Source organism: Syngnathus acus, chromosome 5, assembly GCF_901709675.1.
Source record: "Syngnathus acus chromosome 5, fSynAcu1.2, whole genome shotgun sequence".
Taxonomy (NCBI): Eukaryota; Metazoa; Chordata; class Actinopteri; order Syngnathiformes; family Syngnathidae; genus Syngnathus; species Syngnathus acus.
In genome coordinates this window covers 11,749,366-11,773,099 of record NC_051091.1, presented here as the reverse complement: position 1 = coordinate 11,773,099, position 23,734 = coordinate 11,749,366, and the positions used below count along the sequence as shown (strand labels likewise).

At 45.2% G+C, this 23,734-nt stretch overlaps 3 protein-coding genes and 1 long non-coding RNA gene across 10 annotated transcripts in view; 2 read left to right on the top strand and 2 right to left on the bottom strand.

Annotated features, from left to right (window-relative positions):
- Window positions 1–14,424, top strand: part of LOC119123360 (protein CBFA2T2-like) — a 41,283-nt gene extending 26,859 nt beyond the window's left edge. For both annotated transcript variants that reach the window (XM_037252392.1, XM_037252391.1), the window contains 10 exons: window positions 5,849–6,019; window positions 6,206–6,447; window positions 6,528–6,617; window positions 8,808–8,992; window positions 9,072–9,325; window positions 10,652–10,737; window positions 11,004–11,190; window positions 12,701–12,769; window positions 12,850–13,040; window positions 13,114–14,424. In XM_037252392.1, coding sequence (XP_037108287.1) covers window positions 5,875–6,019; window positions 6,206–6,447; window positions 6,528–6,617; window positions 8,808–8,992; window positions 9,072–9,325; window positions 10,652–10,737; window positions 11,004–11,190; window positions 12,701–12,769; window positions 12,850–13,040; window positions 13,114–13,440 — 1,776 coding nt within the window. In that variant the 5' untranslated portion in view covers window positions 5,849–5,874 and the 3' untranslated portion in view covers window positions 13,441–14,424. The remainder of the gene's footprint in view (window positions 1–5,848; window positions 6,020–6,205; window positions 6,448–6,527; window positions 6,618–8,807; window positions 8,993–9,071; window positions 9,326–10,651; window positions 10,738–11,003; window positions 11,191–12,700; window positions 12,770–12,849; window positions 13,041–13,113) is intronic.
- LOC119123367 lies at window positions 10,876–12,467 on the bottom strand. The gene is made up of 3 exons (XR_005098034.1): window positions 12,254–12,467; window positions 11,918–12,154; window positions 10,876–11,187 (listed from the first exon to the last, which is right to left on the bottom strand). It is a non-coding gene; the product is annotated as an uncharacterized LOC119123367 (long non-coding RNA).
- Window positions 14,425–15,175: 751 nt separating the features above from the next.
- On the top strand, window positions 15,176–19,585 carry LOC119123364 (cell division cycle-associated protein 7-like). Of its 2 annotated transcripts, none has more exons than XM_037252402.1 (8): window positions 15,176–15,397; window positions 15,682–15,945; window positions 16,049–16,141; window positions 16,265–16,408; window positions 16,482–16,622; window positions 16,907–17,056; window positions 17,141–17,277; window positions 19,485–19,585. In XM_037252402.1, exons 1-8 carry the CDS (start codon window positions 15,290–15,292, stop codon window positions 19,573–19,575), a joined length of 1,128 nt encoding a protein of 375 aa, XP_037108297.1. In that variant the 5' UTR covers window positions 15,176–15,289; the 3' UTR covers window positions 19,576–19,585. The 2 variants fall into 2 exon arrangements, with proteins under 2 accessions (XP_037108297.1, XP_037108298.1); XM_037252403.1 differs by lacking the exon at window positions 19,485–19,585 and adding an exon at window positions 17,436–17,850.
- sp1 (sp1 transcription factor) lies at window positions 17,583–23,506 on the bottom strand. 5 transcript variants are annotated; one of them, XM_037252388.1, is made up of 6 exons: window positions 23,396–23,506; window positions 22,782–22,849; window positions 20,646–22,017; window positions 19,818–19,959; window positions 19,531–19,724; window positions 17,583–19,343 (listed from the first exon to the last, which is right to left on the bottom strand). In XM_037252388.1, the coding sequence occupies exons 1-6, from the start codon at window positions 23,400–23,402 to the stop codon at window positions 19,048–19,050; spliced, it is 2,079 nt and encodes a 692-aa protein (XP_037108283.1). In that variant the 5' UTR covers window positions 23,403–23,506; the 3' UTR covers window positions 17,583–19,047. The 5 variants fall into 5 exon arrangements, with proteins under 5 accessions (XP_037108283.1, XP_037108281.1, XP_037108282.1 ...); XM_037252386.1 differs by having other exon boundaries at window positions 22,782–22,864; window positions 23,396–23,484; XM_037252387.1 differs by having other exon boundaries at window positions 19,531–19,721; window positions 22,782–22,864; window positions 23,396–23,484.
- Between the last annotated feature and the right edge of the window lie 228 nt (window positions 23,507–23,734).

Sequence of the window (23,734 nt, the reverse complement as noted above, 5' to 3'; positions counted from 1 at the left end):
TGCACAGGAATGCACTTCATGCTCATTTTTGGGTGAGCAAAGAAAAGCTACGTTTCCAATTTCGAATGCTGGCTCACAGGAATGATAATTGATAGGCAGGATAATCAATTAGCAACAGAGAGGTGAGAAGGCTAGTAACCAGATAGGCAGTTAATCCATTACCTTAAGTGTGTGTGTGTGTGTGTGTGTACGTGTGTGCGTGTACCCCACAGACACACACACACACACATATGTACGTGTGTGACAAAGGCAATAGACATCACCTGGTGTTTGTAGCCAATACGCACAAACACACAGACACACACACACATTAAATTTACTGCCATCACTGGAATCCCAAGCCACAACTCTGTGATTGGATGGTTGCTGACAGATGTAAAAGTGATTGATCGTCTGGTTAAAGATGCAGCTTTCCATTTCCAGATTTCCAGCCATCCATTTTCTTATTACTTATTATGTCGGGATTTTTAGTCTATCCCAGCTGGCGTTCGCCGAGAGAAGTGGGATCAACAGTCAGTCACTGGGCAAATATAGACAAACAAGCATTCACACTTCTCCCAAGGACAAATCCAGAGCCTTCAAGTGTAAGGCAGACGTCCTAACGCGCCGCTTGCCATTATTTCCATGGGCAACTTTACCTTACTTACTCGATCTGCCAACAGTGTGAAAGTGTTTCCCCAAAGTCGGTGATGATGTGTTGATGGGTGCACGACCACAAATCCAAGATCCCCAAATTGAGCATAACCAAAACCCCAAAATGTCTTTAACAGCGGTTTGGGTTTTTTCAGGCAATTGCATGCTAGTGAAGTTGTTTTGCTTCTTTGACTTTTACACCTACAACCAGTGATTTTATTTTTTGCACAGAAAAGAATCTCTGGATCCTTAGAATATTATATTTCCATGAAACAGAACTGATAACTGTGTTATGGATTTGATTTGGGGAAAAAAAGCACATTCAATAAAAGACCCGCTAACGACCCAGGCTAAACTTAGCTCCTCCGTGACGTGCAGAATTTGGTGGGAGTCGCGCAACTTGCTTAACAAGGAGCACTTTGTCCGATAAAGTTAGTAAAAAGATTCTCTGAGAAAAAAAGAAAAGGCCTCGGGCTATTTATTGACACTCCCAGTTGACATTTACTGTCAAACTAAACATAAAAAGAATGATACCTTGCGTATTCAAAATAACCACATAGCTTGGCTTAACCATATTGGGGTTTACCTTTTCTAACCATAGAGTGGCTAACCAAAATCCGGTCTCTACCAGCTCTGACCTCATGTGCAGCAGTACCGAACAATCCGCTTCCAGAAGGACATCACTGTGCTTTTTTTTTTTTTTGCTCCCCCTTTTTTTTTTTTACTTTAATGGATACCGTCTGTATGCCTCGCCAGTGGCCTCTCGCAGTTCCTCTCCCACTAAGTACAATTCCATCCCCTGATTCCTTTTCTTTCCACAATATGCGGCACGCTGCATTACAGCTGTGTTTTTCTAATCATCCCACCGAGCGACGAGGTTACGCCAGGGCTTCTCCTCGCTCCAGGAACACATCTGTGCTTTCTCACATGGAAGTCACACTAACATTTTTATCCTGACTCATTGTCCTTCACCTCACTTTGTCTTTATCCTCCCCTTAGTCCTCTTTGATTTCCTATCCTCTGACGCAGCCCGATACTTTTCTCACCTTAAATATCTCGGCAGTACCACAAGGCCGGCGGCTCTTACCCCTCCCTGGGCCTGAGTGAAGAGAGCGGCGTGTTGACGTTGGGCTTGCGCCAAATATGTAGTCGATGGCGCAGGAAGGCGGTTGGCGGAGCCAAGAAAAACAGCCTGGCTCGGAGTCGGACAGCCATGCTTGTCTTTCTGATGAAACCCAATGAAAACAGTATTTTCTAGCCTTGTTCCTGAACCGAGCCCCGCCTGCTCTCCATCTGCCTCTCCCTGCTCGTACCTAACCAACAAACCTTCTTCAGTCTCGGTAGTGACGGCCATGTTTATGACCAATAGGTTTTTTGACACTGGGTCTTTTAAAAAAAGTTGTTCGAAAATTCTGGGCACTTTGACCAGGAGCCTCTTTCAGGTAAAAATGCACAAAAGCTGGTCGCCGTTTTGGAATTGTGTGTGTCAGTGGGTAATGGTACTAATTTCAAACATGGTGATCGGGGTCCAAATTCTGCTCAGGGTTCCCAGAAAAACCGGAAAATGCCTAAAAATTAATTATCTGGCCTAGCACCTGAGGGTGTACGAACATTTTTCAGGGGTGGGCGGGGGCAGTGCCCCGGTGGCCCCACCTTCTAGCTCCGCCTGTGCCATATAACCAATTTTTAAGTGTTTCACAAATACAGGAGTCTAGATGGTATAATGTAAAAACTTGCTCGACCATTCTTAGCTCAGCCCTGATTAAAATGTCATAATAAAAAAAAACCTGATATCATCATGGTGATGAACTGTTGTACTGCATAGTATGGATCTAATGTGCCAAGAGCTTTGGCCAGCTGGGACCTCCAACAGTCACCTGTGAAGGGAAACATGGGTGCTCCAATACACCCTCCCTCCACCCCAAGTGCCCCCGCCCTCCTCCTAGTGAGCACATGTAGGTTGGCTGGGGGTCGGAGGGGGAGGGAGGTGGTGTCGTGAGGCACGAGGACGACTGAATGAGAGCGAGTAGACTTAAATGCTAAGCAGACAAAGGCCGCACCTGGTCCCCGTCCGTCCATGCACAAGCGCCACAATGCGGCGCACATCTGTTCCTCTGTCGTGTGCTCCCTCTTGACCTCCACACACACACACACGCACACACACGTGTTGTCAACACAAGCGCGGCAAACCATTATCACTCGACAGCGCGTGATCTTCTTGGTGTCAGGTTGTTGTTGTCGTAACCTTCGCAGCCACTCGACAGGTCGAATGAATGTGCTGTTTTCAAAGGCTTTTTAGGATGTGTGTGCTGTCGCAAAGGAGACACGTGTCGCTTCTTTCAAAAAGGATATGCCGCTGCCTTGACTTACAAGTGTAGATGATCTCATTTTATTTTTATCCAAAAAGTTGTTGGTTTTGCAGATTTGAGAATTGGTATTTTACCAAAAGTGCAATAAAATGTGTTTGCAAGTCCTCCCGAGTGTTTCGGTGATGTCACTGATAAATGAGTGGGGCCTGCGTTACGTCTCTTCTCACCTCATCTCCAAAAGGCGGTCAAGAGATAGCAACTCACACATAAGATACACTTTAATAGTTTGGAGTGAAACCATAAGCGTGATAAATCCTGCACATTTGTTTACGTCTCGTCATGTCATATATCTGAACTCCCGTGCTGTCCTAAATTAACATTTAAATGGGGCAGTCGCGGGACTGGTTTTTTTCCGCCTCGTTCGCAATCATCAGCCACCGAGGCAATTACATGTTTTAATGCACACGTGCATCACCTGAACCTGAACAAACAAGCAGCACCTGGCTAGCAACCAAGAGATAGATGTGCCCTTTAGGTTGCTGTGGTAACAATCGTTAGGAAACCACGTAAGCCTAAGCAACCTTATAGACACTCCTGATGACTTTCGCTTTGCGAACTGGGTTGCTCGCCAGCCACATCAAGTCACGCAACCGTGCGGGCTCACCTTACATCTGAGGCGCCCCCCTTGTTGTCGTAACCAATTTTCAAAATGGGAGAGACCGAACACGAAATAGTAGTAGAAGAAGAAATAGAGAATCTTTAGAGACATCAGGCAATGCGCAAATATCGGTATGTGCGTTCCCCGCTTTAATAAGTGTTGTGTGTTCTCAGTGTTGACATGAAGGCCATATGCTTCATTGATTGTGTTATTGAGATGTCAGTCTAATTTCCTGACCATACGCAAGTGTGTCTCCGTGTGTGCGCTGCAGGCTGCATCCTGCTGTGCACTGGCACCGCAGATACGGTAGATACAAGCGTGTGTGTCCGTCCTTCCTGCTCCCCTCGTTGGTGAACAGGTGGACAGGAGGGAGCGGTGGCAGCCAAGGCACAGTGGGTAGTCGGAGAAGAAGCAGGCTGAACAGTCAAAGATGTTGCATGCGCGCGACAGATGGGCAGCACGAGGGGGAGGGGGGGAAGAGCGAGGCACGAATATGGATTCCACAAGCTTGTGCAGACATATTTTTGTATAGCATCATATTCGAGTTGCCTTGTGCTGTTGAATGACGGACGGACGGACGGACGGACGGACACTATTATGCTATCATATATTCATACTACGGACATATTGTAGGAAATTTGTATATGAAACTATTTGTGCATTTTTTATCACATTTATTATTTTATTTTCCAAATATATACAGTAAAAGTAATGTTTACATTATCTTATTATTCTAATTAATTTTAGACCACCACTAATACTGACAATACTCTATTCATTTCTGATATTAAAAATGTAATGCATCTAATTAGCTATTGTAGTTTCTGTATCTATGTATATACACTACCGTTCAAAAGTTTGGGGTCACAAAATTGTTTGGGTGACCCCAAACTTTTGAACGGTAGTGTATATATTTATTTAGATAATTATTTATAGATTATATATATAATCTTCTGTGTCAAAAATCTTATAATATATATGTATACTTATATTCATAGATTATATATAATCTTATACAAATATAAGATATAATTTATAATATTTAATTCATAATATTTTATTATAATAATATTTACACTACCGTTCAAAAGTTTGGGGTCACCCAAACAATTTTGTGACCCCAAACTTTTGAACGGTAGTGTATGTATTAATACTTATAGCATTTCTATATCACATCAATCTCTATAATAATAACTATCGTTTCAGGGCTCTACTTAAACTATCACGAATGGGTAAAGTTGTGTGTTACAGCCTTTGGAGGTTGAAATCCCAAAGCCCTCGTGAGAGTCTAACTCTGCCTCCATTGTTATGCGTGGCCCGCTCTCATCTTAAGGCCTCCATCTTTATAAACTTGGGAACCTGTTGCACAGGGCCGAGCAGAGTTCATCGGCCGTGAAAGAGACATAAAGAGCTCCATTGATGACGAGGCCACTCGGAAAGAGCATGAAACCGTATTTAAAAGGCCTTCTCCGAGGATGAACTTCGACCCCGCCGGGCCTTGCGTGTCTATTAATCGGCCTTTCTTGGAGCACTTAGAAAAGTCTGATCCACTCCAAATGGAGATACTGGTGGTTGAGGAGGGGGTACGTCGCCTCCATGAAGCCGCAGGAAACAAAGGCATCCCCTTATGCCGCATAAATGACACCCCCGGCCGGTACCCAAACAAGCCCAATGCCCCCTTATCTGGTGGTCTCATTCAGCGGCCGTGGCATATTGAAAAGTTGCATTTAACATTCAAAAGCTTTGACGATCTTGTTAGTAAAGCGTGAAATAGTCCCGGCCCCCTTTCTCTCTTTTCTTTCTTGCCCCCCCCACCGCATCCCCCTTCTTGGCCGCAACACTCAATGAAGGGGCATTCTTCCAGGCGCACAATAGCATTCTTTAACATTTCTTCTGTTAGTGATCTGAATGGTCGAGAGTGAGGGGCTAAACTTTAGACATCTGGCTCTTTGATGGGGGGTTGGGGGGGTTAATACCGGAGCATATGACGAGAAGTGAAGCTTTTTGTGGGCTTTTTACTCTCACCAATAATGTTCCAATTTGACATGGGGTGTATGTTCTTTTACTGAAAAGTACTTCAAGAAATAAAATTATAATATACATTAACAACAAATAACTTGTTTAACCAAAAGTGTCATTGTGTCTATATTTGTGTAAAAAAAAAAAAAGAAAAACAGGATTGAAGACAACTTGTCAACTTTGCATAGGAAATGGACCTTTTTTCTAAGTTTGGCCTCCTCTTTTGCAGACAGTGGAGAGAAGAAGAGCCCTGCCATGCCCGGTTCTCCTGTGGATGCTAAGACTCATTCCAGATCAGCTCCCAGTAGCAGCAGCAGCAGCAGTGCCGCCATCATCATGCCCCCCCTGCCCTCCATCAACCCCAGCGGCCCCCGCCTGGCCTCCTTCTCCACCACCGCATGTACGTCTTTTGATTTTTAAAGGCGTCAGAAATGTTCCAGTAGACAGAAATCGAAGAATCAAGTGCATGAACTGTAAAACAAATGAAAAACATTTCATTGTTATACCTGGCACTATATCGCCGACATGGATTTATAGTGCAAAAATAATCATTTCAATGTTCTCTTTGCGGCTGTCTTCTTCGCAGTGACCAACGGCAACCACCATTCGCCGCCGACACTCAACGCCGTGCCGTCGCCGCCTCAGCGCTACAGCAACGGACCTTCGTCATCGTCGTCATCTTCGCTGGCCAACCAGCAGTTGCCGGCCACGTGCGGCGCGCGGCAGCTGAGCAAGCTCAAGCGCTTCCTGACCACGCTGCAGCAGTTCGGCAACGATATCTCGCCGGAAATCGGCGATAGCGTCCGTAGTTTAGTGCTGGCTCTGGTGGTAAGCATTCCTAAAAATAAAAGATTTGCAACACGGACGTGCCCTTTGAATGTATACTGATTGTCTTTTTCTGTTTGTAGAACTCAACAGTGACCATCGAGGAGTTTCACTCGCGGCTTCAGGAGGCCACCAACTTCCCCTTGAGGCCGTTTGTTATTCCTTTCCTCAAGGTAAAACATTCAAGTTCGACCTTCTCGCTCGTAAAATATGTCTTTGTTTTTAACACGACTATTTAATTGCTTTGGTTTTATTTGAAAACATGAGCCTGGCACTCCAAGTTCATCTTGACCTTTTGTTTAGACATGACCGGTTCTTACATTTTTTTTATACATATTAATAATTAATCAAATTATTATAAAATGACATCTGTGTGGTCCCTATTGTAATTTAAGAAATTATTCTTTATTTAAAAATTACTTTTTAATTTTATAATTAAAATGAAAATGGTGGTTACCTTATTTACTTACGATCAAATATATTTTTGTAAATAATTGTAAAATGTTGATTAGAAAATAATAACAATACTGTTAATATGATACAATAGTATAGGTCACAACCTTTGAACCTGCGATGCACTTGAGCACTATTGCAAAGTGTGGTTTCGACGTACTTATTGAAGTGTGCGCCATTACTCTTCTTATCTGCTGCCTTTTCAATTCATGACAGCAGTGAGGTGGATGCGCACGACCCCGTGACACTTTGAACTTAGCAAACGCTTCCTCAGAATTGTTTCACCATCATGACCTAATGCGCAACAGATGACGTCGTGTGTTTAACGGTGCCCCCGAGAACCCCTTTTTGTAACCGGGAGACGTCTCTTGGAGTGTATACTTTTCTATTTAGGATCTCGGTCCCACAAGCAGCCTGTAAATCTTCCCGCGGCGGCTCTTTTCTCCGCGCATTTACCTCTCACTCACCTCCATCCGTCTGTCCTGAGAGGAGAAAGCTCCGTTGCTTTTGCTAATTTATGACAGAAAGGGGGGGGGGGGTCACAACTTCATTCTCGAAGGAGAAGGGAGGCTTTTTGGTGGGCAAATGGAACGGGGAGGCGGAGGGAATAGAAAGTCGGAAGTGTGAAACATGCCTATAAAGTCTTGCCTTCCACCCCCTTCTTTTTTTTTTTATGGGCTCTGAGCGCCGCTGTCCCGTGAAGAGCGCTCAGCTGCCGAGGCGCCGCCGATCTTGCATCCGCCACGCCAAAAAAAAAAAAAAAGGAGAGAGCCTCTTCTCAAATGTCCACTGGTTAGGGGCCCGGCCCGGGGGTGAGGGCCAGACCACCCCTTTTTTCTCTCTGTGCTTTCATCTTTGTGGGAACCGTTTGGGGAAGACCCCTTTTTGTGATCCCAGTCCATAAAAACAAGGCAGACCTTCAGAGTCCAACTCTGGGATGGACTTGAACAGGGTTTCGCCCTCATACATGGAGAGAAAAAAAGCACATCCAATGTTTTTACTCTCTTTAATGCTTTCCTAACGTTTGTTGCACCAACGCACAAAAATAAAAACGGACAAGCACTAGCAATAGATGAAAAAAGACCATTTTGGAATGAAAACATAAAATGTTAAGAAAATTATACAATTCATGAAATTATGAGACAAATAAATGTTAATTATGAAGTTAACTTTTATTTTAATAACTTGGGTAAGCATTAGATAAAAAGTGAAAAATGTCTACTGTCTTTTCATCTATGAATAATTAAGCAACAATTTGCAAGTAGGGAAAAACACAATTAATAATTTCATTGTTTTACTGTATAATGGTCTAGTAATTGCCTAGTTTAATTGTTCAAATCGTAAAAATACCACAAACAATCATCTCGAAACGGTTAAACATTACGAAAGTCATTTTACAATATAATCCTCCATTCCAGATGAGATTTACAGATGATGTCAACATCGTTCCTTGGCAAATCTGGTGTACGTTTTGGGTAATAATGGCCATATGGAGAAGTGGTCACGTTGTTTGTGCAAACCTCCGCCGTGATGGTTTGAAAATGCTTTGCAAAATGAAAAAAAAAAAGAAGGACAACTCTTGCCTTTTATTTACTCAGCAGAGAGAGGAAGTGGGGTAATTGCAAGCACACCAGCGTCTGCTTCTAATTAAAGACAAGGAAGAAAAAGGGGAAAAAAGAGAAATGTTGAGGACAGGATGGAGACAGAGAAGTTCTCAAAAGAAAAAAATAAATCACAAGTGGGGTGGAAGAGTTTGTTGTAAAATGTTTCCAAGATTATGTGTCAACGTGCATGGCTGTGCTGTGACTCAGCACCCAAAGTCAAATAATGGACTTTTTACGTTGTTGTTGCTTTAGTTGTCGGATGTTGTACGTGCCAACTAAGCAGATTTCTTCTTTTGTAATCTCCAGGCGAACCTACCCCTGCTACAAAGGGAGCTGCTTCACTGCGCACGTGCGGCCAAGCAGACTCCAGCCCAGTATCTGTCCCAGCACGAGCACCTCCTGCTCAGCACCACCATGGCCTCCTCTCCGGACTCCTCCGAGCTCCTCATGGAACCCTCCGACGCCGCCGTCAAGCGGCCCAGCCCGGGCAGGTGAGCTCGAATAACCGAATTTAAGACCGCCCGCGATTCAGCGGAAGCCCGTCTGACCGCACCCGCTAATGACTTTCAGGGTCAAGGAGAACGGCTTCCACGAACGGCCGCCCGTGGCCATGGAGCCAGCCGCCAAACGCATTTGCACCATCAGCCCGGCTCCCCGGCACAGCCCCGCGCACCCGCTGCCGCTCAACGCCCAGCTGCACCCGACGCCGCCGCCCCTGCAGCATTACGCCCTGGACGACATTGCCGCGCCGCACATCCTGCACCGCGAGCACAGTCAGCGCATGTTGGAGCTACGAGAGCTCAAAGAGCGACCCAGGCTGCCAGGTAATTAATTCATAGCATCAACTACTTTGTGGAAATAAATGATGAATTTAGCAATCTATTCTTAAACTATAGCACCCTCAAAAAGACAGTAAAAAGCTGAGTTTGCATTTTCACTCCCGGAGGCAGCACTTCATCACCAAGCGAGCCGCACGCTAACTAGTATGTGAAGCCGTTGCGTACGCAAAAATATTCGACAGCAGGAAACATTGTGCCTGCCAAAAATAAAATGCTTCACCCTCCGTGAGGTTTTTTTTTTCCTTTGAGATGCACTGGATAGCTTGCTTGATTAAGGGTGGTCTCCTGTGTTTGCTTAATGGCGCCCCCATGAATCGGTACTCAGTGTATCGTCGGCGTGCCGCGTATAAACAGAGGTGCGCTGTCCGTGAGCGGCTGGATGGACTCTGGTGTATATCTGCCCTCCGTTTCAGTGGGCTTGTCAGCTCTCTTTGGAAATGACTGCAGTCCTCTCACACACACACACTCAAACACACCTTGATATGCTTTTGGTGGAGGTGCTGTGTTTATGAGGTCTTAGTCCCTTGTCTCACAGTCTCCCGCCCGCCTGCCGCCACTTAACTAGAGACACACACACACACACACACTATTCCACACACACGCATGGCTTTGAACTGATGAACGCTGATGAGAACCAGGAGGTCGAGGCGAGCCACCATAGGAATCATTCTTCTTCTCAACACGCCCAGTGTGCATGCGGCTTCTTGTCGGCTGTTTGTTTCTGCATTTTACCGAGATTGGCGCTTTCCTACGTCTTTGTTGTGTGCATATGTGTACGTGTCGTGCGCACGTGTTTTTTTATGATCGCAAACAGCGCGGCTGGTTGTGTTTAAATATCAGAGCCACTGCATTCAGCCTGAGTGTCTCCCTACTGGAATGCCGGGAGATCCGCAAGGGGAGGGTGCCAGCAGAGACATTTGGCGTGTGTGTGAGTGTGTGTTTGACAGCTGACTTCCAGATGTGCTCCGGCTCCGGGTGCCGAAAGTCTGTTTTGCATCACGGGGCTTCTCTTTTCCTCTTCATTTCAGCTTTTTCTCATCCTTCATCTCGCTCATTTTTTCTTCCCCAAGTCAATAGTAGTGTCATGTGCAAAAAAAATGCACGAAAAATAAAACTGTGTATTTATTACGCGCCATGTGAGGACACTGCTGTCATGTTACAGATTGGAATGATGATGTTTTTTTTTTTGCATGTTTAATAATTTATTGGTTTCATTTGTGTGTGTGTGTGTGTGTGTGTGTGTGTGTGTGTGTGTGTGTGTGTGTGTGTGTGTGTGTGTGTGTGTGTGTGTGTGTGTGTGTTTTTAATCAGGCACTAACGGGGGCTACCGCGAGGAGCCGGTGGACCACAGGCTGACTGACAGAGAGTGGGCTGATGAATGGAGGCATCTGGATCACGTAAGTGTCTTTTGTCTTCTCTGAGAGATGCATCAACACATATTTTCATCTTTAATACAGATCATGAGTGTTTTTCATTATCCTGACATAAATACTATAAACTATATCAAGTATACAACTGAATAAGAAAAAAAAATCCTTGGTCAACTGCCAGATTTTCTTTCCAATGAAGTAGAAAATGTATACAATATACAAAAATGAAGTTTCCTTGATTGACAAATTCTAGAGAACTGAAATAAAGGCTAACTCAACATTGTCGTGTCCAGGTGCTGAACTCCATCGTGGATATGGTGGAAAAGACGCGGCGGTCGGTGAGCGTCTTGCGGCGGTGCCAAGAGTCGGATCGCGAGGAGCTCAACTACTGGAGGCGGCGCTCCAGCGAGCAGGAGGACGCTCGCAAAGGTGGCTTGGCACCCTTCTCCAAAACGCACAGCCCTCACTCTGCAGAGTCTGGTGAGGATTTTGTTCAAATCATCAAAACATTTATTGTTGTTTACTTCAGGCATTGGTCGTCGAGACTGTCGTATTTCGTCGTACTACGAGCCGTGGAATTTGCAGAAAATAGCCGCTTCAAACTAAAATAGGATCCTCTTATGATTGACATGTCCACCCAATTTCATTTGAATCGAGGACACGAGTGTGGGAACGAGTTTTCTTTTTTTTTTTTTAAATGTTCCAAGAATCATCAAAGTCAAAACTTTGGCGCCATGCTCTTCCCATATTTGACGGCATGGCATAGGCAGAAAAAAATCTTGGCAATTTAAAAGCGCCCATCTGTTTGGGACACCTGCTTTCAATTGGGACTCATTTGGGCAAATTGCCTAGTAGGAGTGCATCAAACTACAACCTTGGAATTTATCCGAAATGGCTGCTTCAAACCAAAATGAGTGACCGCCTGTTCCATTTCAGGCACGGATCCTTGTAAAGTTGAGACTTTTTCGTGCATTCACTTATGATATAGAAAAGCCCACCCAATTTTATGTGAATCAGTGGAATAAAACATTCCAAGGGATGCTACTGTGTCTTTTGGGGGCTCAAGTTCTAACCCCCTCAAATACGTACATTGTCACCAGGATACCTACGTACATGCACTTGCAATAAATGGTGAGTTTTTGGGCATGTTAACATCCCCCAAAACAACAATCCCAAGGGGGCTAAAAAGGTCAAGAAAGAGCAATACCGATTCAGTACAGGACTGACGCTGCCCTCTAGTGGAGGCAGGAAGAACTCCGCTTCAGCTGTGCCCTGCCAGGCTAGCCTTGGAGTGTCCCCCACTGGGCCACAGTCACATTCACAGGTGCCAGGACTGGCCTGGGCCATATCGGCCACAGAAGGGCCATCCTGCGGGCTCAGCGAGACAAAGCTGGCCAACGTGCACGAGTACCATCTGGGCCCCCGCACAGCCGGGAAGACAGCCCTGCCGTCCGAGAGAAAAAATATATATAGAAAATATCAACAAAGACTGCATGGTCGCAGAAGAGCGAGACTGTGACATCATTAAATATTGCAGGCTTACCTGATGTTGTGGTTTGTGATGCAGAACGTATCGAATGACACACTGAGATGAAGGTGATTTGCAGGCAGATAGAGAGTTGCAAGCAGACACAGAATGTTGACACAGCTTGTAGGCCCGCCTCCCCACCGTCCAAGCCAAACACATTCCTCTCAGAGGCTTTCAGATCTCACATGAGACGACCATAAACAACAATTCTGCTGCGTCTCCAAAGCAGATATGAGAACCCCGTTTGCATTGCTTCCAAAGTAAAGGGTGGGGAACCTCTGCTATTGGAAGCCATAAATGGGATTTAGAAAAAAAAAGCGGCAAAAATAGTCAGCTGCATTGAAAGTCACATGATGAGCAATCTGCAGGATCATATGGCGCAAAACTCAACATGGCTCAGTAAACCGCTGTGAAAGGAATACTCACACACTAACCGTGCTCTCTCTCTCTATCTCTCTGCAGAGTCTCAGCGAGACTTTGCCCCACGACCTGGCTCGGCATACGTCACAGACGAGATCTGGAGGAAAGCAGGTGAGAAATCGCTACAAGGATCGCCTGTCGTTTGCCGTCCACGTAAGCTAACCAAACAGCGTCGCTCTTTCCGTGCGCAGAGGAGGCGGTGAACGAGGTGAAGAGGCAGGCCATGGACGAGGTGCAGAAGGCGGTGGCCGAGGCTGAGCAAAAAGCCTTTGAGATGATCACAACCGAGCGGGCCAAGATGGAAAAGACGCTGGCCGACGCCAAGAGGAAGGCTCAGGAGGACGCCATCATGGTTATCAATGAGCAAGAGGATTCCAGTGAGGTGAGCCCACATATACATTTTTCCGCAGTCAGCCTAGTTTCTTACTAACGCGCCGTCCTGTGTTTTCTCACAGTGCTGCTGGAACTGCGGCCGCAAAGCCAGCGAGACGTGCAGCGGCTGCAACGCGGCGCGCTACTGCGGCTCCTTCTGCCAGCACAAAGACTGGGAGCGGCACCACCTGATCTGCAGCCCCGGACTTCAAGCTCAGCCCAAACCCGTGTCCGCCATCTCCGCCGCAAGGGTGGCGGCAGCGGCCGCCGCCGGAGTGTCCCCCACGGTGCTCACGACCTCCGATGTCGCGACCTCTGCATCCAGTCCTGGCGGGGAAAAGGTTCCGGTGGCATCTCGCTCGTCCACCCCTTCGACGCCGGCCTCGGCGCCTGAGACCAATGGACATTAGGAGGAAGATGGTGGCTGAACTTTTTATTCAGAGTCACTCCAGAATAGCAGATGTTCAACCCTAACCCCCATTGACTCACCTTGGACCAACAGATCCCATTGACAGATGGAAACTTGTTTATAGTTACCCCCTCCCCTCAAAAAACAAAAAAAACAAAAAAAAAATCAAGATGATGACCCATCTCCGGTGGCAGGGTGAAAATGATTATAAAACGAGAGATTAAAAATAATGTACACTTTCCTTGAAGCAGCTTTCCTTTCCACTAATTTTTGTGTATACATTTAAAACAGTGGCAGGTGGGTTACGTGTAATAAAACCAGCCATGAAGATTTAGTGGTGTAGATTTCAAGACAAAACAATGATTGTGTGAATGTGTCAAGTGTTTTTTTTTTCTTTCTTGCCAAGCAATATAATTACACAAAGCGTTCAGGTATTAAACTGTTTCCGTACCACCAAAGTTAATTTTAATGAGGACCTCAGGAAAACAGACAGAATGATGTTTCCACCAAGTTAGTACACTTTGGTTTACTTCCCCAAGGTTGGCTTCGGAAATGCACACACTAACCTCTCCCTTTCATACACAATTCTAGCTGCCGTGCGACACAGCTGTAGCTTACATGTGTTCAATAACTACATACACAGCGGACCAGCAATCGGGTTAGTCCTTCAATTTATTGGTGGGCCCTTAAAAGGCAGATGATTTTGGCACACGGTGTCATTGTTGTAGCAGCTCGGCAAAAAGTCCCGGTGACAACTCCTCACGCAGCACAGACAGATCTCAGGACTCACACAACTTCACGTCCAATGTTGTACGAGCTACTACTACACACACTTGCTCTCGTTTGTTGTAAGAGTTTGTAAAAAAAATAATTATGCCGTTATTTTCTTTTATTTGCCCTGTTTGTCCTTTAAAGGTTTGGTACAAGTCACATGACAAAAGTTATATTGACGCAAGGTACAAAATAAAGAAATAGAGCTACTGAAGATGTTTTTTTTAATTGTTGCTATGGTTTGTATTTTAATTGGCTTACATTATATACCACTACCGTTCTTCCAATTTTTACAGCTCTACTCCAGCCCTTCCTCACTGATCTTTTCAGCTATCTTTTGGTAAAAGAAACTACAAATTGCGTGTACACAACAATCCCTACTAACCTCCATGTTTCTACAAATTCTAGACAACCTGAGCTGGGAATTGAATCTGAGACCTATGAGGTAGGAACCCCAACCATAATTCCACCATGCCGCCTACATGAAGGTTGTAATAACAATTCCACAATTAGATCTGTGGATTATACTATATGTACAGTACAATGCCTATACTTACGTCATTGTGATTAGAGAGACCTTAAAATCAGAATATCTGAAATTAATACATAAAATCGGACAGTAAAGTAATAAAGTCATCCAACTCAAAACTGGCAAAACAGACAAATGTCCAGAACTCACCACAAGGTGGCAATAAACCGCACAATTGCATAGGGCTCGCAAGTCCCACGACCTACGGAACGCAGGGAGGGTTGAAAAGTACGGCGTCACGAAATACACCCTAAAAACCACGGCGTCACGAAATAAAACCTAAACCACAACAGAAATATATTAAAAATACAAGTTGATGTGTCTGTTTAAATTCCCTGGGTGAAATGACGCGGGCGGAGATTTTAAGCAGTGTGATAATGCTCGCGCTACCCTTAAGGGGAAAACAAGCACTCAATCGTCTTAATTGGCGAGCAACGTTACCTGCGGCACTTCCTGTTTCGTCATAACTCAAATCGTGTCACAAACGTCGCGTCGTTAAACGCTCTTTGGCTTTTGTTGTTGGGATTTTAACCACCAGAAAGTTTTAGGGATGTTGCACCTCACAAACGAACTGGCTGAAATTTTTGCTGAAGACTCTGACAGTGAAAAAACGTTTTATGGCTTTTGTGAAGATGAACTGAGCGACCCCTGTGACAAGGTGCACCATTTTATGTTCATAGACTTCATGTTCATTTTATTGTGAGTGTTTGCGTGTGGTTGTCTTCATTTATGTAATTGCTGTTTTTGCTAGTCTTACTTTTGACTGACAGATGAAAAGGTATGTGTGACCACGGAGTCAAACCAAAATGTGAGCAGAGCACTAACATGGTGTCATAGTTTGAAAAAAAATAGAACAATTATAACACCTGGAAGTTGTTGTATAATATAATATTGTGCTTCAGTGGTCCATTGAAATGAAACTTGTTTGCTTCTCCCATGCAGAATAGTGACCTGGAAGATGAATATGAAGGTCAAAATGGAGACCAGCCTTCTTGTGTTACCTCCAAGCAAAAGAATGCCAAAACGTCAAAAACCTTCAGGTTGAGGGTGGCGCTCCATTCGTCTCTGACTGACCACAACTCCGATGATGATTGTGTTTGTGATGATGATAATGATGACGGAGAGGAGGAAGAGAGTACCCAAAAGAATCTGTCGGACTCTTTCCTGGTGAAGAGAGAGCGAAACATCAAGGCAAACAAAGCCATGGTAAAGTCCTTCAGTTCACTTACAATTGAGCAGAAATTTGGATGTCGCTGCAGCTAGACTTAAAAAGAATTTGCCCTGTTTAATTTGCTCTCTGCTCCAATAGTTGGCTCAGCTGATGGCGGACCTGCAGAAGATGTCTGGAGGCACCAGTCTTCTGAAAAAACAAGGAGTAAAGCAGCCCAGTGAAAAAATATCTGTGAGTAGACAAAGAAGAAATACTATTGTATCCTCTGTGAAGACAATTATGAATTATGCAAGTGTATCTAACATGAGGGCCAGTGAGTGTCTTTCAATGACGTGTGTACAAACCTGGCTACAGCATCCACCTCGCATGATACAGGAGTCCAGGAAGAACCCGGAGCAAGTGTCCCGCCGACGGACCCGCTCCATGGGCCGATGCGAGGACCTTTGTGGCGCACGAGAGGATGAGCTCGAGCTCAGCTTGGAAGAAGAGCTTCTGGAGGTAGTTTCTCTTGTCTTGATAGTGTCTGCAAATTTTAGCACGTTCATATTATGTAATTTACATTGGGTTCCAGGTGCGGCGACCTCCGCAGCAACGTAGCACCCCACGGTCCAATCCCAACCCTCACGTGATCCGGCCCGTGGACGACATCACGGAGGATGAACTTCAACTGGTGGCCAACCACATGACAGACAAAATCTACAACAGAGTCACCGTAGGTTCACGCTAGAGGTGTCAAAATTAATCGATTAGTCAACAGAAAATCGATTATCAAATTAATAACCTTGTAATGGTTTTAATCAACAAACACTAAATGAATAAAAATGATTGCTTAAATAAAAGTAATCGGTGGATTTTTTGATATTTTAATGCAGATAAAAAAAAATTATTTCATTTAAGATGTTATTTAAATTTTATTTTTTGTATTCTACCACTTTCAGGATGTTTTGCTTTGGACGTGCAGTATACGTATTAATGGAGCTTTTTTTTTTTTCTCAGGGCTCCACGTGCCACCAATGTCGGCAAAAGACGGTTGACACAAAGACATGCTGCCGGAGCGAGGGCTGTCGAGGTATCCAGGGCCAGTTCTGCGGGCCGTGTCTGAGGAACCGATACGGAGAGGATGTCAAGAAGGCGTTGCTGGATCCGGTTAGACCCTCCAACATAACATTGACTTTTATATATAAAAGTCCTAAACTGTGTTGAAGTCATTTTTTGTGTACGCACACTCAGGAGTGGCAGTGCCCTCCCTGCCGAGGCATTTGCAACTGCAGCTTCTGCCGGCAACGAGAAGGCCGTTGCCCCACCGGCATCCTGTTCCCTCTTGCACAATACCACGGCTTCTCGGACGTGCACTCCTACCTCAGCAGGTACCTTTCATCAGTTGAGGTTGACGATGGTACAGATATGTTTTGTAGGCTATGAAGTGGATGCTGTGATTTAGTTTGCGGGACAGTCACATTTTGTTTTGTGTTTATGACTGGGAACTCTAACTTAAAATGTGTAACACAAACATCTCATCTTTCAGTCTCCGCAACAAACTGAAGAGTGATGGTGATGACTTAGACATGTGAACTTGGGAATGATTATTTTAGTTTTTAACAAATAAAGTTTTTTTTCTTTTATGGTTGAGTTGTACTTTAAGTGGGAAATAAGTATATAAAGTAAGCAAAAGTAAGAGAATAATGATTTTAATCCAGCTGTTTGCATTTGCAGTAGTATACAATATAAAATCCCTCATTTAGAACAGGCAGTGGGAAGAAAAAGAGCACTTGTATGTAGAGTTTGCAAAAAAAAAAAAAGAAAGCCTGACACATGGGGTCTAAGGAAGACATTCTCACAGTGGTGATGAGCATCCTTCCAAATTGACCTGTTGAATACACTGAGCAACTTGAGCCAAACTCGTCGTGTCGCACCGATTACTTTGTCCAGTTTCAATTCAACAAAAGACATGACCACTCTTCATTTCCGCTTATTCGTGTGTGAACTTTGGTCTGAGCATTTGCGCCGTACAGCTTTGAACAAAAATATTTCACAAATAAAAATTAACTCCACAAGGCAAAGTGTCAGCTGGTACCACAGAGTGGGGAGATGAAAAGTTCTTGGAACATAATGACCGTACACAAATGCATCGTTCACTTGATCGACATACAACAACAAAATTCATAATATGATTAAGATTGTGGACAAGAGGCAAACAACTAAAAAGGCAACCTCTCACAATCAACAAGGACCATTCCGGCCTCGGCTAAGATTGCTGGGATTTTCTTTCTTAGCAAATATATATTTATATATATATACACTCAAAAGTTATTTTGCAATGAAACAATCAATCCTAGCACTTTAACTTGGCTGTGTACCTAAGCTTGTTAAATAATTTCATTCGTCTCAGCAGTCACAGTTACCGTAGTAAGGATGATGTGGAAAATCCAGTTCTCCCAAAGAAAAAAAAAATGCTCCATTTGGCATTAAAGATGGATTGGATGTAGTTTTGAAACCAGTCATGTGTTGCATTGAGCAAATGGCGGGGAAAAAATAAAACCACCTTAAAAGGCAAAGGAGAATCAAAAATTGTCTTGCAAAACGTATGTACTCAGTCAATACACTGCAGTGTAAAATGTGGTGGGGGGGTTTCCACCTGCTAAATTCACACTCTTCAAACATTTAGCAGAAAACTGTGTTTAAGACTAGTGGGGGTGCTTTAACATTACTGTATTGGGAAGGATTTTTTTTTTTACTTCCCCTATAATTCAACATAATTTGACTTGCGAATCAGTTTGGCAGTGAACAGGGCTACTCAAACAAAGGTAAGGTGGGTCATATGTTAATGTAAGTAAAGTGTATGTGTCATTTCAGTATCCAGGATCTTGTTTGAGAATCCTGCGCTACATGATTTAGTACAAAACCTTCTTTGAAAAAAATGTTGCTTTTCATTGTGCTGAACGGGGTTTGTAGGGCATTATTGTTGTAGAGAAGACGGTTTACAATTTCGGTCATTTTATTGCAGTTCCATTGCGGAGATGATTGTAGTCGTGGGGCAATGATGATTTCTGTAAACAAATAGGCAAGGAAACTTTTCAATCTAAATGCATAATCTTGTTTGATCAATGTCTGCGGTCCCTGAATGCGGCGTGCTCCTCTTAGTAGTTGCCGTTGATATGATTCAGGTCCACCTGCACCATGTTGATCCCGCTGCTGGCGAGCCGAGCTAAGCTCTCCGGGGAGAGCGTCTCCATGGTGACGATGGAGTGCTGGTCGCCGGCCGACATGCCCTCGTCCTCCGGGGATTGGGCGGCGGGAGGGGTGTCGGAAGCAGCGGCCCCGCTGTTGCTGGGCACCGCTCCCTTCTTGTTGAAGTGGGTTTTGATGTGTTTGGAGAGGTGGTCGCTCCGCATGAAGCGCTTGGGACAGTCCGGACAGGCAAACCGTTTCTCACCTTGGGGATGAATGAAGACAAATACGCATCAGAATGTAGCTAGTCTGATTTTAAAACCTCTCCTTCGCTGGTGCTCAATGAAATGTGTGTCATGCGTGAAAAGAACAATGCATTTTGAGACTAATTTTTGCTCTTTTTCAGGCCATCGCCAAAAAATGGTCATGTTGCATCCTCCCCCTTGTCTCACCCGTGTGCGTCCTCTTGTGGCGCTGGAGCTCGTCGGAGCGTGTGAAGCGCTTGCCGCAGAAGGCCCAGCTGCAGACGAAAGGTCGCTCGCCCGTGTGCCAACGCAGGTGAGCTCGAAGGTGTGACGTCTTGCCGTAGATTTTGCCACATCCCGACATGTGGCAAATGTGTTGCTTTTTTTTGGTTGGGTCACTGCTTTTTTGGAGGCACAATATGCGCACACACAAAGTCAGCTCACAAGTGTCGAGGAAATGGTTGGAAAGTTTTGGGTTTAGGACCATGACGTACCGTGCTTCTCCATCCTTGCAGAAAGGGCAGGTGCAGGCTTCTCTGCGGTTGCGGCGTCCCTGCGACGGTGGACTGATGTCCTCGTCGTCGAGGGCTGTGCTGTCGTCCAAACCTTCTGTGCCTGTCTGCAACGTTTGGTCTCCTGCACAGTGTTAATGCCAATTAAAACAGACAATAACACTTAAGTATGCAACTACATCTGTAAATTCAAAACTTAAACTTCCTGACATCATTTTCAATAGGGAACGGTTTATCTCAGTATATGAGAAAACCATGAAAAAAGGTCATTTGAATAATTTCATTTCAAAAGTTTAACACTTGCTAAATACTGTAGCTAATCTACACAGTTAAATGCACTGTGCTCAATCTTTGGAAATCTAACGGGAGTAATGTTTGCGACACAGCGACAGGAGGGGTCAGGTTACACCCTGTCCTTGTCCTCCACAGAACTTGTGGTTGAGCGCGATGACGACACAATTGATGACCCACATTGACGCGGTTGTTGGAGTAGTTTGACTGGTTGTGCCAGTGATGTCATTTGCACACAGGCAAACAAACAGGGTATTAAACAGATAGGAGGCTCTCAACATTGGATAGCAAAAACGTTCGTTTTTTTATGTACAGTGAATTACGGAAAGTAATGGAATTGGAATTAATCTACTCTCAGACTAGTGGGGGTGCTTTAACACAATTCAACGTTCATTTCCTATTTAAAAAAGTATCTTAACAGCTGTAGAGTTAAAGCTAAACTAAAACTATGAATCCGTTTTGCAAACATCTGCTTCTACTTTGGGTAAAATAAAATGGGTGCATGAAGGTGTGACTGACCTGCTTGGCTAGTAAGGGTGATGGGAACACTCTGGAGCTGGTGCATCTGAAGGCCCGATCCTCCGAGCGTGTTGAGATTGATGGTCTGGAGTCCAGGGATTTGCACGGTGTTTACCGATACTCCTCCGGTAGCGGGGGCTCCCTGCGTCTGGCCCATTGGGGCCAGCGTGATCTGCGCCCCAGCTGGACTCTGGATCTGCAGAGTCTGCCAGCTGACCTGGCCGTTGGGCCCGACTGTGCGCAACAGGATAGGGCTAGTGTTTGGCATGATTTGAAGGTTCTGGAGACCTTCCTGGCTAAGAGTCGGGGTGGCAAACACTTGACCGCCTGCCGTTGTGATGGTACTGGCCTGGATGGTTTGGAGGGGCGTTGCCCCTTGGAGGACTTGCTGGGGCTGGATGAGGATCTGCTGTTGCTGTGGCTGTTGTTGTTGATGCTCCCTGTTGTCCGGCTGTATGGGGACACCGAGAGAAGATGCGCTCTGTTGGTATGTCACCGCCGTGGCTACATTACTACTCTGCGCCATGCCGTATGAAGAGGAGGTTGGCGTTGTGATGGTGGACACACTGGTCAAGTAGCCCGCATTGCTGCTGGAAGACGTGGGCTGCTGCTGTACAAGCTGGCTTCCGCTCGCGTCGCCATCCGCTGCTGCTGTAGCGGTGGCTCCGGTGCTGATAGGCAACAGCGTGATGTTCCCATTAAGCGACATGGGCATATTCGCAAGAAATTGTGTCTGGTTTTGCAACATGCCATTGCCCAGGGTGATATTCTGGAGGGGAATGGACCCCTGAATGAGACTTGGCATGGCGATGATGTTTCCAGCCGCGGTTCCTCTGTTGGCAGCGGCTATGATCTGCTGGCCATTGGCGGAGGACACAATCTGAAACTGCTGTCCTTGAGCTGTGGCGGCAGCTACCGTGGAATCTTGCTGGCTATGTGCAAACTGCAGCGGTTGACCGTCGACAGTCTGGAATTGAGGAATGACCTGATACTGAATGTTGGGCATCATGCCGGGGATGGCGGTGAGCACCTGTTGGCTCTGCAACGTCGGCGCCTGAGCGACGACATACTGCTGTTGCTGAGTGCTCACGGCCACCGAGGACGATGGGGACAGCAGGCCTCTGGCCTTGCCGGCCTCCGTTTGTGCGTTCATGGAGTCGGTGGTGACTGTATTGCCGCACGATGACGCCTGCACGCTGATGGGCACAACCTGCCAACCATTGGCATTGGAGGTGAATACACCTTGACTCATGTCCAGCTGCTGTTGCTGCTGCTGCTGCTGTTGCTCCCCGGTAGAGTCGCTCTCTCCCGGGGTGTCAATACGACTGCAAGTGGCCGCAAGCATGGCCAGTGGAGATGGCTGCTGAGAGTCCTGAAAAGGGGAGATATACAAAAACACAGCGATAAAGAAGTTAGAACATGTAGCTTTGTAAATGATTGAGTGTCAATACTGATACAGCGGAATCCCCCAAAGAGGTACAAATTATTGTCCAATCAAAGTGTTATAAAACAAATATGGCTAAAAGGTTGCACAAAATTAGTCCAGGGGTGCTTTGATTTATGAATTTAATTTATCGGGTGATCGAAATTAATGGATATACAATTAATCTACCATGTTTTTGTTTTTTTAATAAGAAAAATCTCTACATTTTAGTGCTTAATACAAATAGCCATGACAAAATTAAATCAAATCTTGAGAATTTTTATACATTTTTTTTTTCATTAATTTAAAAAATTTAAAAAAACGAGAAATTTTAATGAGCCAGACGAGGGGAGGGGTGGGTGGTAGGGGAGTGCCCGCATTTCTCTCCCCCCATACCACAACGGCCGGCCGGCTCGGCCTCCCCCTGCCCCCAATCCCACCCACTTAAAATGCGGCCCTATAAACTCTCACGGCTCCGGTGGACACCGCCCTCCCCACCTCCCCCTCCGATGCCAGCCAAATGGGCCGAGCGAGAGGCTCCGCAAGCGAGGGGGTTTGCCGGCAACACCCCGTTTGTGGGCGAATTTTACCTGCCCACGTCCCACCCCGAGACATGTGCTCCACAGAGAGAAACAACACACAGCTAATCAATGAAAATCCAGACACAAACCATCAACACAAGAATAACCACGGTTGAAATCTAGTTGACCTACTTGTGAGTTTCTCTTTTGGCTGAAGCCTCCGCCGCTCTCCGCAGCGGCCATGTCACCCTGGTGTTGATCTGCGGAAGAAGACTCTTTAAAAAAAACAAAAAACACTTCAGACTTTTAACTCCGTCGTTGTGCGAGTGCCATTGTAGCGGAAAAGACGTGGCAACTAATCGCGATCTATTTTTTGCAAAACACACGGTTAATACTTTATGTGACATTCATTCAAACGAGAAATGAAGCCATATTAAAGTGCTCGAAGGGAGCTAACAAGCTATTGTATTAGCAGTGCTAACGTGAACTTAAACTACAGATCAAGTAGGGCGTTTATTCACAGATCTTCACGCACAAACTAGTTGCCAACTCCTGAAGTGGTGATCGTTAATAACCTTTAATCGGAGTGTAAGAAAAGCGTTAACCCAATCCGCGACAAGGGCCAGCAAAGTATCTCTATTTAATTGCAGTGACTAGAGAGCCGCAGAAAAGCCAAAGGAAAGACATACTTTTTACACATCATAAAACTTTGGAAACGATCATACTTTCATAACGCAGTCTACTTGGTGGATAAATGTTTCGTCTTGTGGAGACTTACGACTTAGGGGGGAAAAAAGTTGACTTACTGCTCATAATGTTCAGGACGGGAGGAGTTTCTGTTCTTTTTCTAGTTGACAACTTTTCCCAACTTCACACAAACTTGTCGCCTCCCCTCACCCACCTATGAAGGAGACGGGAGAGGGTGCGCTTGATTTAATGCACAGGGACGCCTGGTTTTCCTCTTGAGCGTTCCACGTCTTGTTCACCAGTTCCCATTGGTGGAAGTGATCACATTCAAATAATTACTGGTAGTGTGTGTCTGTACTTTGAAGAGTATTAAATATTCTTACGACTCTTTTTTTCACTTCCCACATTTAGAATATAAATATACAAACGTTAAGTTATACCTTGTTTCATAATTTTTC

Excerpts from the sequence above, each read along its gene's own strand:
- LOC119123364 (XM_037252402.1), top strand. The coding sequence starts at position 15,290 with ATGTTGCACCTCACAAACGAACTGGCTGAAATTTTTGCTGAAGACTCT. Across the intron at positions 16,623-16,906 it reads AAATCTACAACAGAGTCACC|GGCTCCACGTGCCACCAATG; the intron begins GTAGGTTCACGC and ends TTTTTTTCTCAG. Across the intron at positions 17,278-19,484 it reads GTGCACTCCTACCTCAGCAG|GCCATCGCCAAAAAATGGTC; the intron begins GTACCTTTCATC and ends GCTCTTTTTCAG.
- sp1 (XM_037252386.1), bottom strand. Across the intron at positions 22,018-22,781 it reads GCCAAAAGAGAAACTCACAA|GACTCTCAGCAGCCATCTCC; the intron begins GTAGGTCAACTA and ends TCCCCTTTTCAG. Across the intron at positions 19,344-19,530 it reads CCACAAGAGGACGCACACGG|GTGAGAAACGGTTTGCCTGT; the intron begins GTGAGACAAGGG and ends TTCATCCCCAAG.